The sequence below is a fragment of the Carassius gibelio genome, chromosome A17 (genome assembly GCF_023724105.1).
Source record: "Carassius gibelio isolate Cgi1373 ecotype wild population from Czech Republic chromosome A17, carGib1.2-hapl.c, whole genome shotgun sequence".
Lineage (NCBI taxonomy): Eukaryota > Metazoa > Chordata > Actinopteri > Cypriniformes > Cyprinidae > Carassius > Carassius gibelio.
Window position 1 is genome coordinate 15,374,655 of NC_068387.1, and position 14,965 is coordinate 15,389,619.

General features: G+C 42.0%; 2 protein-coding genes across 3 annotated transcripts in view; one reads left to right on the forward strand and one right to left on the reverse strand.

Annotated features, from left to right (window-relative positions):
• The window catches only part of LOC128031545 (ribosomal protein S6 kinase alpha-1-like), a 32,940-nt gene extending 30,163 nt beyond the window's left edge, over window positions 1-2,777 (reverse strand). The window contains exon 1 of the mRNA XM_052619856.1: window positions 2,177-2,777. Coding sequence (XP_052475816.1) covers window positions 2,177-2,239 — 63 coding nt within the window. The 5' untranslated portion in view covers window positions 2,240-2,777. The remainder of the gene's footprint in view (window positions 1-2,176) is intronic.
• Window positions 2,778-13,832: 11,055 nt separating this feature from the next.
• Window positions 13,833-14,965, forward strand: part of LOC128031537 (CNK3/IPCEF1 fusion protein) — a 29,930-nt gene continuing 28,797 nt past the window's right edge. For both annotated transcript variants that reach the window (XM_052619841.1, XM_052619843.1), the window contains exon 1: window positions 13,833-14,114. In XM_052619841.1, the coding sequence (XP_052475801.1) occupies window positions 14,063-14,114 (52 nt within the window). In that variant the 5' untranslated portion in view covers window positions 13,833-14,062. The remainder of the gene's footprint in view (window positions 14,115-14,965) is intronic.

Sequence of the window (14,965 nt, forward strand, 5' to 3'; positions counted from 1 at the left end):
TGGATGTCGCTCAAAAGGCTCGTTGCCTCGTTCGCAGTTATGGCTTCAGTCGAATTCAATGGGGCGCGGTGGTTTATGGGATGAGTAGTTCCTGCGCTCGAAATGAAAATATGTACACAGTCTTGTACCTTTGACTTTTTTTGGATTTTGTCTTAATTTTTTCACTTGAAATGATATGTTATATGCTTATGAGTTCAGCCGTAGCTGGTTATCCTCACACATGCTCTAAAACTCTTTAGATACGGATTTTTCCGAAAGTGAATGGGAGAAATGAATGGGAAATTTACTTCCGGCACCAGAGCTCTCTCGGGCTGTGGGTGGGACTGTGAAGCTCTATATCAACTTTGTAACTCGTTACCCTCCGAACACTGGACATAGCAGACGTATGTACCGAATACAAGAAGCTATCAATCAAGAAGGTATCAGGATTATGAGTTATTTTTCATTTTTAGTTTTTGAATAATCACTTAGATTAATCATTCATTTTGACAGCACTATAATGTTTATTGTAAATAGTCAACCACACAAGAGTAATTGTTTCTTAGCCTGCACCAATGTTCTTGTCCATTGCCCTCACAGAGTCCTGCAGCTAAGCTTGGATGTACATTTACATTCCATTCAAGGTTATTGATGACATGCCTCTGAAGTTTGACTTTTTGCACCATAACAATACTTATTGGCAACTAGTCATCATATCTCTAGCTCTTTAATGTATTTGCATTGTACTAAAATGAGTTCATTTTCAATGGGCATATATGTGGCTGAAACAGGTAGCCTAGTGCCTCCCAAATTTTTCAACATGAACATTTTAATATAACATTATAGTCATTATGGCCTTTAGAAAAAATTTTGGGTGGGGTAGTGCACAATAGGCCCTTGTGGCACGGCCCAAGCTTTTGTTCTTAATGGCATTTTTTTTCCTTACATTACTTTTACTTTTATACTTTAAGTAGTTTTTTAAACCAGTACTTTTACACTTTTACTTGAGTAAAAAGCTTGAGTTGATACTTCAACTTCTACAAAAGTCTTTTTAAACCCTAGTATCTATACTTCTACTTGAGTAATGAATGCCAATACTTTTGACACCACTGCTTATACTACAGATACCAGTAGATTATTTCAAACACGCTGCTACTACTGAGATTGACTATAATGTTTTAAAGCAATAAAAAACAGCTGTTTTTTTACCACACACTACTAACAGTTTGGATACACTAATTCAAGAGAGCACAAGAATTCAAAAAATACTATTTCCTAGTGCTTCTTATGACCGCTGTATTATTTCTTAGATTTTCTGACATTTCACTTGTACCCCGGAGAAGACAAAATGCACAGCAAGAAACACAGGAAAACAGTTGGTTCACAGAGCACAACGCAAGAAAGCCAATATTCTTCCACTAGAGTTTAATAATACAAGCTGCTGTCATTACACAAAAATGGTGGCTTTTTCATTTTGAATAGAGATTTTTCTGTAATTTTCTTTCTGATTTTTAAGTATGTATTTTAAGTGTTAATAGGTTTCATTATATAACCTCAAGCTCACTTTTTTTTAAATGCATGTTCTTCAAAGAGAGAGTTGTTGCCCTTTATGTTTTCAATGGAATTGTAAATTATTTTCATAACAGGAGTTATGATGATAACATTTATGCATACTCTGGGTTATGATAAAACCAAACCAAATCTTAATTAAAAAAAACTTCAATAAGCAAGTAGTTAGAAACCCAAGGTTGGGGACAGACCAAAACATGCATCCACATGAAGAAAGTTTCTGGATTGTTGATTGTGTAAAATAAATGTCTAGTCTATTATAAGCTACAGTAAAAGTTATTGACAGCTTTTCACTTTTAAAGACATGGTTTACACGAATGTTTACAAGGGAGGGGACACCTTCTTCGGAATGACCATCTAGTTTTACGAAAAATCTCACCTGCGCTGCTTCAGCGCGCCGCGTCATGCTCGCGCTCCAAAAGAGTAAAGACCGCTTACCAAACCTGCAGAACTCTGCACCAGTGTTTACTGATTTTACAATTTTTTGAAAGTAGGCTATCACATATCTATACGATTTCTGTTTTTCTTATGAACTCCCCATAACAATGGACCTCTGGCACGGACAGAGGAGCCTTGAGAACACATATTAAATCAGTTAATTCAGTGCAGTGATTTCACCACTTCTCACCTCCGTCTCCAGCTGCACCAACTCCATTTTGGGCCATGGTTCTGCCAGTTGAGCAAGTGGCATTGTGTACGCTCCTTCTTGTCTCTCTCGAGTACTCAAATTTGGACGGGGATTTCTTCCGAACCGGAGTATTCCCTGCTGGAACGACCTGATCTGTCCCTTTGATCAGGAGCAAACCGGCGACTTTCCTCTCTTACAATCCGCTCAGGACGCGCAAATTCACTCCGTAGAAAATTAAAGCAGTTATTCCCGTTTAAATGACGTTGACGGATTCCCCTCTCTGTCCGGTGAGGAAGAGGAGTTGCACAGCCCCGTTCCTGGAAATGAACAAATCTCCCCCGCTTATTCACACACAGGTGGACTCGGGTTCAGAGGAACATGCGCCGTGCGTCTGCGGCGATGAAACGCGCCTCCTCCGAGGAAATAAAATAAAAGATGATATTGTAATGAGTTGGTTTCTCAGCTGAAACTCACTATTGGTGTGCACGCAGACGCAGGAAAAGAAAAGAGGAGCCGATGCTGTCAGTGCTGTGTGTGTTCCGCTCTGTCTGAACCGAATCGACAGTGTAAAAGCGCATGAGCTTCAGCCAATCATTGTTTTGAAGAGAGTTCTCCGCCAGCCCCTTTCTCCTACCCCTCTATGGACACCCCTGCTGGCCACTTACCGGCACTGCAAGCTCTTGGTTTGGTCAAAACCAGTTACACTCTTGCAAACGTAAATTAAAACATTTTTAGCTACACTTTGACGTTATTTAAATAAAAATAACAATTTCTATTAATAAGACTGTTTTGGACGAAAAAAATCTTCCAAAACACGTCTTTACTTTACTCAAATAAACACTAATAAACCAATAGCCTACTAACTATTTGTATTAGGGATGGAGGGACGGATTCCGCGGGAAATTGCATACATACGTCATCCGTGCACAGAGTAGCAGAACCTAAGCACAGCCAAAATAATGTTCTTCCACAAAACGCCTTTTGTAAACAGTCAGATGTTACATAGTGTACCTTTGCAATATATTTTTATTTTCATATAAATATTTAAACGGTAATTTCCATAGTCTTATACGTTTATAAGAAAACTAAAACATTTTCAATAGCATTAAATGTCAAACTGTTTTGCCGTTATTTGTTCATATGACATTTGCAGCTTCTACCTTTCAAATAAAGTATCCTATTGTAATGTTACTAACTTTGAAACATCATAGTACTCAATATACAATATAGCTAATGATGACTATGTGTATATATATATATAACGTGCTAGGTAATAAAATGCAACTGTTCAACCTCCTAAAAAATGCTACCACCAAAAAGCACTGAAAATAGTTGTGACCAATGCATCTGTTCTGTGTTTTTGTATTTCAGTTGAATTTGACTGGACACAGGAAAGCGCATCATTGTCGTGCATATCAAGTTTTTTTTATTTTTTTTACTAAATTATTATCAACAGAAGTAGAGATCGATGTAACAAAGTATTCCCCAGTGCTGGCACAAGTACCCTATCCCCCTTTCCATCATGCCAGGATTGTTATTTCATGTTGTCAGTTGTAATTGTTTTGTAGGCTTTTTGTGATAAGGCAGAGACATGCCAATACCACTTGACTCTTTATTCTGTCAAAGGGAGCAGAGAAGAGCAACTGTTGCTTCCTGCTGAGAGTGGTTACCACTGGCAACCACAGACCATCTGCCAGCGTGCTGGTGAATCTGTTGCCAGAGTAAAACAGAGTATGAATGGTCGTCTTTATGAGATGGTAGTGGGTGGATATGGAGTGTGCATGGTAGAGGACCATGTTTCATTGAGTCAAATGATGGCACAAAGAGCAAAATGCTTTTAATGGCACTCAAATACACTAATGATAATGTAGAGCTATGTCAGGCTAAACTGTGACATTTTTAAAAGGAATCAAGACTAAGGCCTCAATGAAATTCCTTAGTGTAGACATAAAATCAACTATGTATGAATCTTTTTTTTACAAAAATAAATCATAGGCATTACAAACACTCATTACCCTCTGTTGTATGTGTGTGTGTTCCACACTAGACTGCAGTACAAACAGCTATTCTGTACACAGATATCAGATGCACATACTCAGCTGTACCATGCGATTCTCTATACTCTTTACTGCTACTTTGGCCTATTTCAGTGAATACCTGGCAATCTGCCTGCCAGCCTGTCCCTACAGTTACTGTACTGTAAGTCAAAAGCATCTGTTAGAACAGCAAGTACTTGGTTCTAGTGCACTGTGTACACCATGACTTTCCGTACAAGGTGACTCCTCCATATTATTTAGTCTAGTGAGCTTGCAAGAGCCAGGCTGACCTTAAAAAGTGCAGAAAGGAATGATTAAAATGCATTCTGAGCATTACTGAAATACTAGATTCATGCAGACAATAGGAGCCCGATGAATTCAGATTAAGCAATATTTTATATAATAATATAGGTACATTAGATAACACTTAAATAAAACACGAGAAACTGAGAAACTATGTACAATATGATCCATGAACTTTAAGAACTTTTATTATTATTATTATTATTATTATTATTATTATTAATCCTGGGGAACACATGATAGGAGAAAATTATTATCCTGAATGCAATGTATGTCGCTTTGGATAAAAGTGTCTGCTAAATGCATACATTTTTTAATGGCATTAGTGAAAAAGTGCTCAATAATTCCACCTGGAGGCCGGTGAAATATCACACACTGCAGATCTTTGGTAGTTTATAGTATTTGGGTATGCATCACTGAGTCTGTCTGTTTGTATAGAGCTGTGGGTGAAATCTCATGTCTGTTTGGCTGTTTTTCCATCTGAACCCTCCGCTGGAACCTTTAACACAGCTTATGTGTAGTTTCTTCCACAGTGGACAGATTGATGTGTTCAGACAGGAAGTCTGGTGTATATGTTCAATGCATGTTGATGCAAAGCCTTGCAAGAAATTATGACTAACCAGAACACTCTTGATGATTTTTGGTTTCATTCCCTGCACAAATAATCAAATCCTGGCTTAGGAATAAATATGAAATAATAACTTTATTAGTTTATTTACCTTAATCTGAATATTAACTAATTTCCTTTTAAACATTTCCACAAACCCTCAGCACTTGTTTTTCAGGCTCCAGTTTAAAAACTCATGGTCTAGGGTGTATAAAACATAAAGATGAGTTCCACTTTAATTAAACTATATATTTGTGTCCTCAACATTCAAGCAAAACAACAATATGACACTATTTGGTTCAGTGATTTTACATGTACCGGTTACTGTTATGTAGTATTTATAAGATCTAAAAAGGCTACCTAGGCATAACCTGCACTTCCTCCATGGGTAATTGTGTGTGTACTTGGTGCTGTGATTTGATTTCCAGCCAAAGAGCTGCATCACTTCACCCCCAACGACCTCAGGGAGTCCCTGTCTGGATCACACTCAAGCATCATGGGAAGATGACTCATACTTAACACACTACATTGGAGAGGTGCACATTACATTAAGGCTTGCCACAATTGAAACCCCTTACTCAATATGAACACGTACATGCAAAAGCCTTGCATATGTTCACTATCATTTCTTGAATAACTCCAACAGTTAGCCTCCCTCCCTAATTCCACACACACACACACACACACACACACACACACACACAGGCTATTCAGCAGGATGTCCACCCGCCTCCCACCCACACTATATCACACACACCCATACGCACATGTGAATTGTTGGACGATCAGTAGGAGTTGTGTGTGGGTGTGAAACGAAGCATGCAGCAGACTGCAGGAGCCACGGAGTTGCTGTGGGCGGAATATTAACTGGACTGCATGAAAATCTTGACGGCAGTTTTGCATGGCATAATGTCAGTTGAACTTGCATACTAATTCACACCTCTTCATTCGAAAGAAATTCAATATCTGTTGTGTATAGTATGTTAACAATCAGTATGCATAATATACCCAATATTTACATTTAGACAGTTCATTAGCTAGCATACTATTTCTCAAAATGTGCTGGGTCTCTTGGTTGTTGTAGCAGGCAGTATACAGTACTAGTTTAATAAGCAACATATGGTATGAAGGTATTGTTCAAACACTAGAGATTTATGAGCTAGTGCCATTGTGAATATGAGCATTCTTTGTGTACTGCGGCACTCCTCAGACAGCTCTAGTCTAGAGTGACTGTTCTTGTAATTAAGAATAGTGTATTTCTGCCAGATGACAAATAAGAACACAATGGATGTAGTTGGCAGGATACACTTCTGTAGGCAGTAGAAAATGTGTAATTATATATCATATAGTTTTGCATGTTGTATGAAAATGAGTACCAGTAGGCCTATATTGCATACTGAACAATATAGAAGATCAATGTGCTACATTGTTTTCACATTACATTAATGATGCATTTGTGTTTCAGTGAGCACTATCATATCTAAAATTAATATGACCATTTTGCATTTTTAATCAAAGTTGGTGCTAAAATGTTTTTGGCAATTCAATTCAATCTGTTCAATCCGAGTCATGAATAGGGTTGGGCTGTATCCAAGACTGAAGTAACTGTATCTGAACTTCATTACGTTTTCATGGACCCATAATCATATTAGCTACTTTATAAAATGTTGTGAGAATACTGTTTGAATAATAGTCTTGCAATGACCAAATAATAAGGCAATTAAAAAAAATCCTGGAAATCATTCCCTCAGGAATGCACATTTGTCCTCTCCCTCCCAAAGAGTTCCTTGCCAAAATTCTTGTGCATGTTCATTGCTACTCAATCAGTGTTTGCCACACTGCTTGAATCTATGCAAAAGGAAAGAAATAATACTTTACCTGATTTGTGAGCTTGCAATATGAATTGAATATGATAGGATAATTCAATTCAAGTTTATTTGTATAGCGCTTTTTACAATACAAATCGTTACAAAGCAACTTTACAGAAAATTATGTTTCTACAATATTTAGTAGTAGCTAGTAGTTTGTGCACATTTGACAGGATTTTAGAAAAAAAAAAAAAATAATAATAATAATACAAGACGTAGTCAGCTAGACGATGAACTATCAATATTATTAATTAAGTTATTATATGATGCAGTCACACATGTAGCAATAATTGTTAGTTCTGTTTGTTGATTCAGGATTAAACAACCTCGTAGCACAAATTACAATGGCAAGAAAACACTCTTTCTATTAATTTGTTCTCCCAGGATGCTTGCAAAAACAACATACGCAATTCTGTAAACCAGTTCCCTGATAAATGACTATTATGAATCAGTTTTTCTTTAATGATTCAAGTAACTTGTTGCACAACCAGCTCACTCTGATTCACGAAACAATGACTCTAATATTTTTTTGTGTTCCGTCAAAGTTTGTTCCACCTTTGTATGGTGAGTGGGTTCTTTTTTGTATCTCATTATATGTTTATTAAATGTTTAGGTATTGATCACGGGATAGATGTAAATGTTTGTTGACTGTATTTATTGATTGTCCTATCGGTTGTATATGTCATATCAAATAAATTTGATGCCACCTCTAACTAGTGATGTTATGATTATGTGTGTGAGAGAGAACATATTTTCTCTTTTTAGTTTTAAATACTCTATTGGCGTGAGAAATGTACAATGTACACAACAATACACTGTAACAACAACAAACAGCAATAAAACAGTTTTAGAGGCAAATAATGAATAAAAGAAGATTTTAAAAAGCAAAAAAATACAAATACAAAAAAACAGAAAAGGAGACACTGTGCTCACTGTTACGTGAGTTTCCAATTCAATCATCACTCTAGAAACGGAATGTAGAGTTGATAATTTTGGGATTCAGTGCATTATGCTGGAGTTAAGTGGTACATTTCAGGTAATGTAGTTAGAAATACACATACTGTGCAAAGTGTAAAACTGCATACCATCTCCATTCAAACATAAAATGCCATTCTAAATATGTTATTTCATCTAGCGAGGCCTAAGATGCAGAAGGGAGGTCTGGAAAAGTAGTCGACTAAATCCAAAATATCCTCAAACATTTTGAGCCATCTTGTGTCACGCTGCCAGTCTTTGTTTTCCTGGGTGTTCCCTAGTGAGCTCACTTCCCCTTAGGCACTTCACCATAGGCACTTTAATTCCGCTAGTCTGGTTGTGTCTTCACAGTAATTGCACTCCAATTAGAATCGCACAGGTGTTGACAATACTCTGTCATTAGTTTCCCTATATAGAGCTGTCTTTCTCTGTTGTCATCATGGAGTCCTTACCCTATGTGTCTCATGCTCTCGTTCCCCCGAGACTTCCTCTACCTTCTCATTCTTCCGAGTTCCCCGTTTCATCCGGTTCCCTCTTTTGGTTACGTTTGTCTCTCATGACTGTTTATTTTTGTAGTTACCCCTCTGTTTAAATAAAAACCCTTACCTGCATTTGGATCTACCCTCTCTTTGTGTTTTCCCAAACCCAACCGTGACAGAAGGACTCCATCATGCCTAGATCCAGCGGTGTGAGATTTCGAATCGGTTCCCCAGCCACCATGGAGGAACGGAGGGGGAGATTCCGGAACTTAACCACCCTTCATCAAGAGGGAAGGGAGGTGGGTGGCCTGGCGCAATTGTTTTGGACTTTGGCAGTCGGGTTAGGTTACAATGATGCAGCACTAAAGGATTGGTTTAATAATTGCCTGGATGATCCTTTACCTCAATGGGAGATGAAGGGGTTAGAGATCCTGGACTTTTGGGGGTTTACCAATTACCTGCACCATCGTGCTCAGTGGAATGCAACAACCACACCAGAGTTTCCAGACAGGGCTGCCAGCTCAGCCCCACAACCCAAGATGGCCACCAGCCCAGCCCCACAGCCCAAGATGGCCGCCAGCCTAGCGCCACAGCTCAAGATGGCCGCCAGCCCAGCACCACAGCACAAGATGGCCGACTCAACGCCACCGACTCTCCATCGTAGAGGGCGGAGGAGGAGACAGGCAGCTACTGTTCCTCAGGACCCGGAGAACGTTCCCGAGCGGGCGGCTGCCGTCCATGAGGCCATTCCCGATGCGGTGCCCGCTGCTGTTCCGGAGGCGGTGGCCGAGGCTGTTCCCGATGCGGTGCCCGCTGCTGTTCCGGAGGCCGAGGCGGTGGCCGAGGCCGTTCCCGATACGGTGCCCGCTAATGTTCCGGGGGCCGAGGCGGTGCCCGATGCAGTCTCCGAGGCGGTGCCCGATGCAGTTCCCGAGGCGGTGCCCGATGCTGTTTCCGAGGCCGAGGCTGTTCCCGAGAAGGTGCTCGATGCTGTTCGAGAGGCCGAGACAATGCCCGATGCTGTTCCCGATGTGGTGCCCGCTGCGGTTCTGGAGGCCGAGGCGGTACCCGCTGCTGTTCCGGTGGCCGAGGCCGTTCCCGATGCGGTTCCCGTTGCTGTTCTGGAGGCCGAGGCGGTGCTCGCTGCTGTTCCGGAGGCCGAGGCGGTGACCGAAGCCGTTCCCGATGCGGTTCCCGTTGCTGTTCCGGAGGCCGGGGCGGTGGCCGAGGTCGTTCCCGATGCGGTGCCCGCTGCTGCTCCGGAGGCCGAGGCTGTTCCCGAGGCGGTGCCTGATGCAGTTTCCGAGGCGGTGCCCGATGCAGTTTCCGAGGCGGTGCCCGAGGCAGTTCCCGAGGCGGTGCCCGAGGCAGTTCCCGAGGCGGTGCCCGAGGCAGTTCCCGAGGCGGTGCCCGAGGCGGAGCCCGATGCTGTTCCCGAGGCGGTGCCCGATGCTGTTCCCGAGGCGGTGCCCGATGCTGTGCCCGATGCTGGTCCCGAGGCGGTGCCCGATGCAGTTCCCGAGGCGGTGCCCGATGCAGTTCCCGAGGCGGTGCCCGATGCTGTTCCCGAGGCGGTGCCCGATGCTGTTCCCGAGGCGGTGCCCGATGCTGTTCCCGAGGCGGTGCCCGATGTTGTTCCCGAGGCGGTGCTCGATGCAGTTGCCGAGGCGGTGCCCGATGCAGTTGCCGAGGCGGTGCTCGATGTTGTTCCCGAGGCGGTGCCCGATGCAGTGCCCGATGCGGTTCCCGAGGCGGTGCTCGATGTTGTTCCCGAGGCGGTGCTCGATGTTGTTCCCGAGGCGGTGCCCGATGCAGTTCCCGAGGCGGTGCCCGATGCAGTTCCCGAGGCGGTGCCCGATGCAGTTCCCGAGGCGGTGCCCGAGGCAGTTCCCGAGGCGGTGCCCGAGGCTGTTCCAGAGGCGGTGCCTGATTCAGTTCCCGAGGCTGTTCCAGAGGCGGTGCCTGATTCAGTTCCCGAGGCGGTAACCACAAGGCCGTGGTGGTCGTCCGCTCCACCCTGGGGGACTCTGGCGGTGACCACGAGGACGTGGTGGTCGTCCGCTCCGCCCTGGGGGACTCGGGCGGTGACCACGAGGACGTGGTGGTCGTCCGCTCCGCTCTGGGGGACTCCGGCGGTGACCATGAGGACGTGGTGGTCTTCTGCTCCGCCCTGGTGGACTCCGGCCTCGACCACAAAGACGTGGTGGTCTTCCGCTCCGCCCTGGAGGGCTTTGACTCTGACCACAAGGCCGTGGTGGTCTTCCGCTCCGCCCTGGTGGACTCCGGCCTCGACCACAAAGATGTGGTGGTCATCTGCTCCGTCCTGGTGGACGCCTCAACATGCCCTTCATGGACTTATGTTTTGTGTTTTTTGAGTTCTGTTTCTGTCTGTTCCTTTTAGTTTAGTCTGGCCCTCCTTCCCTCCCCCTGAGCCTCCACCTGTCCGCCTCCCTCCTGGACTCCTTGTTTTGTGTTGCACCTTTCCATTCCTCCTGGTTGCTCCTGTCCCTGTTTTCTGTCCCTCCGTCCCTCCCCCTGGTCCGCCGCCGTTCCACCTCCCTCCTGCCTCTTTTTCTGTTGGGGTTTTCCTGGGTTTAGGTGGAGCATCTGGTAGCTGCTCCGTAGGGAGGGGGTAATGTCACGCTGCCAGTCTTTGTTTTCCTGGGTGTTCCCTAGTGAGCTCACTTCCCCTTAGGCACTTCACCATAGGCACTTTAATTCCGCTAGTCTGGTTGTGTCTTCACAGTAATTGCACTCCAATTAGAATCGCACAGGTGTTGACAATACTCTGTCATTAGTTTCCCTATATAGAGCTGTCTTTCTCTGTTGTCATCATGGAGTCCTTACCCTATGTGTCTCATGCTCTCGTTCCCCCGAGACTTCCTCTACCTTCTCATTCTTCCGAGTTCCCCGTTTCATCCGGTTCCCTCTTTTGGTTACGTTTGTCTCTCATGACTGTTTATTTTTGTAGTTACCCCTCTGTTTAAATAAAAACCCTTACCTGCATTTGGATCTACCCTCTCTTTGTGTTTTCCCAAACCCAACCGTGACATCTTGTCCATGCAAAACACACAATACAGTGGCTTTAAAATGTTATGCAAAACCAGAACTGGCAAAGTACCTTACAGCCCATTAATATATTAATGCAGATTGAAATGAAACAGCACAGTTTCTCTAAGAGAGTAAAAGGAAAGTGTTCCTGATTTGTTGCAAATATGCATTTCTTGTGCCATCAGGAAGTTTATCAGTGTCCTCACTCTGTCTTTCTGCCAGGTGTGAATTCATTTGTTTCTGTGTTGCATAATTAGTCTTTTTTTCAGCAGGAAACTTGAGAAAAATAACCAGCAAAGTGAGCAAACACTAATTATGAAAAACAGATTGGATCAGGCCCTGTTAGAAGTCAACACCTAAATGAAAGCATGCATCATTGTTTACACAAGAGAAGTGGAATGAGAGGAAGTATTAAAAGAAAAGGTGTGGAACTCTGGACAATCTGAGATTGTTCCAGATCTAGATTTGGTATGTGTACTGGCAAAACAGCATTTCTTATTTTTTGCATTCACAACTGTCAACATGAAGAACCTGATGTGCTCAGACATGAAAAAGCCTGAGAGGTATTTGTCTATTTCCTTGCAGCTTTAGCGATATGATGTCAGCCTCAGGGATTCTGGGGTAGATTTATACATAAGTTAAACTGAGATCTGAGAACCAAACCAGGGTCAATTTCAAATGATTGTGGAACTAAATAAATGTTGAATTAAATTATTGTAATCATATTATACATTTATAAATAATTAATTATTTTATAGCACTGTTAACAATACACATTGCTTTTAAGACAGCTTTGCAGAAAATCATGATGCTAATGTTTATAATATCTTCATGCCAATGGCATTTAGCAGATAAAAGCTGGGCGATAATATAGTTTACATTTTGCAAGAAAAAAAAAGTAGGCCGTTTTGCTAGTATATCATGAGTGTATGAAAATTAACCATGGTTTTATTGTAGTAAAACTCTTATGTATAGAGTGTATAGAGCTATATCATGTATAGAGTTTTTCTACATATACCATTGTTAAACTATGATTAGTTTAGCAAAACAATGGTTAATTTATGGCATGGTTTAGTAACCATGTTTTTTTGTTTTTATAAAAAAAATACAAAAAATATGACATACAACCAAGTATGGTGACCCATACTCGGAATTCTTGCTCTGCATTTAATCCGTACAAAGTGCACACACACAGCATTGAAACACACCCCCGGAGCAGTGGGCAGCCATTTATGCTGCAGCACCAGGGCACCTCAGTCGTGGTATTGAGAGTGCAGAGAGTGCTGGACATTCACTCCCCTCACCTACAATTCCTGCCGGCCCGAGACTCGAACTCGTAACCTTTGGAATAATGAGTCCGAATCAGGCCACAACATCCCCGAATGCATACATTTTTGTGCCTATATGACAGTGATTGTTAAATGGATGTTTAGACCTTTTTGTACATTGTGTGGAACAAATCTTTAGTTGAGTCTGGTTGAGAACAAAGGATTTTCAGTGATATATTCCAGGACAGATCTGTGCACACTGTGATGCCATAACTATCATTAAGGAGTTCAAGAGCTTCAAGGATTCATTTCATAAGGCCACTCAATGCTCGTCCACCTCTCTGGTCTACAATAGAATGCAAATCAAATCATACACTTGGTTTGCCTTTGAAGCGGCTGCTCTTTTATTAAATTTTTTATCATCTACTCCATATCTGTATGTTCTGAATCATATGGTTTCTGAATTATTGCCTTATTGCACACGCATCTAAAACTACAAAGAGACATTGTTTACAATAGGCTGGATCTGTATGGGAGAAGTGAATAGCTCATTGTATCCCAGACTGAGACATATGTCTTATCAGGTTTGAACAATAAATAATGTAATTTGTTTTTTTTTTATGTATTTGCGTTCACACAAACATGCAATACATAAACAATGCATCAATCACACATACAGTAGGTGGCGCTAGATTGCAACAATGCACTATGGGACAGGGGTTGGCTCCAGATACTCAAAAATTCCTCTGTCGGTCAGCAGGAAACAATAATGTAACACAACACTGTTAATAATTATATTATAATTAAATTACTGTTTCTTGTTGACCAACAGATTGTCATACGTTCACTAATTTGTAATATACATAATTTACAAAAATAATTTGTAAAATAGCCGTTTTATTTTCATTGTGACAATAAAATACAATACAGCTTAGCTGTGGGAACGGCATTTAATGTGTTAAAATAGTTTCCCACACTAGCACCAGAAAGGACTAAGATGAAGATACACAAGGGTTAAATAATAAGCTGATCAAAACGTCAGCCGTTTGCGGCGGACAGGGAGTCAGGCAAACGAGAAAACTCATTTGGTCTCGGGACACTGAATTGCCTTATGAAAGAGTTTCATGAACCCCTCCCTGTACACCGAAACAGTCGCCGTGCACGCGGACAGCAGCGCAGCACACCATTGGTTGAGAGCACAGCTTTACCTGTAGGAAGGTGTGCCAACCAGACAACAGGATGAACTTTTCTTTGCTCCGAGTTTCTACTTCGGGGATTTGAATTCATGCTCCTAAGATCATGGAGCCCGTAACGTCTTGGAGCACCGAGAGAGTCACCGAATGGCTCAAAGGTAACGGGGTGTTGTTTGTGTGTGTGTTTGAAACCGACGGGTGACTTTATGTCGGTCGATAGAGAGATATGGCCGAATTAAACAGGGACGACTCAAATCCCTAAGGAACAGGATGGTGTTAGAGGAATCAGGAAGCGCCTTTTAGTTTGTTGACAAACTCTCGCGCGAAACTAACTCGCAGCTGGTGAATACAAAAGCGATTTATCTTAACAAACAGTAATGTATTGATACGTCATTCCTCATAAGCGATAAAATCTGCTGCTGTCATTCCCTGTGCGAGCCCAGACTGGCCCACATCGCTCACTATGCGTATTTCTCTATTCTTCGCTCATTTCTGACCAATGTACTGTTTTCACTTTAACGCTCGTACTCTCTAAAGTGATATTTGTTTTAGCAGTTACAATAGTGTTTGTGTCGCTTTGCGTTTAAATTGTAGTTGCATTAGTACTGTAGTATTGTGTAATAATGTTACGAAAGTTGGTTAGTAGTTATATTTTGAGGTGGTTGCTGTTCAATACCTTCGTATTGATTTATAGTATAACTCTAAAAGTGTAACATGTATTCTGTAAAGTACTGCCTTTTCACAAAATATGTAAAAATCCTTCCAGTAGAATAAATAATTCCAAATAATACCAAGGGTCGTGTTCAATGCTAAGTATACTCTGTTTATAATTTGCCTGTTTAGAACAACGGGTCTGAATGGGCTGTTATTAAGAGGATAAAGTTTGTATCTGAGTGTGTGTTTGTGAATGCAGGATGTATTTGTATTGTATTAGTCTTTGTGATATTTCATAACCTGATATAATGTTTTTCTGTAGGAGTGTTTGTTAGCATCTGTGTGTCTGCTAACT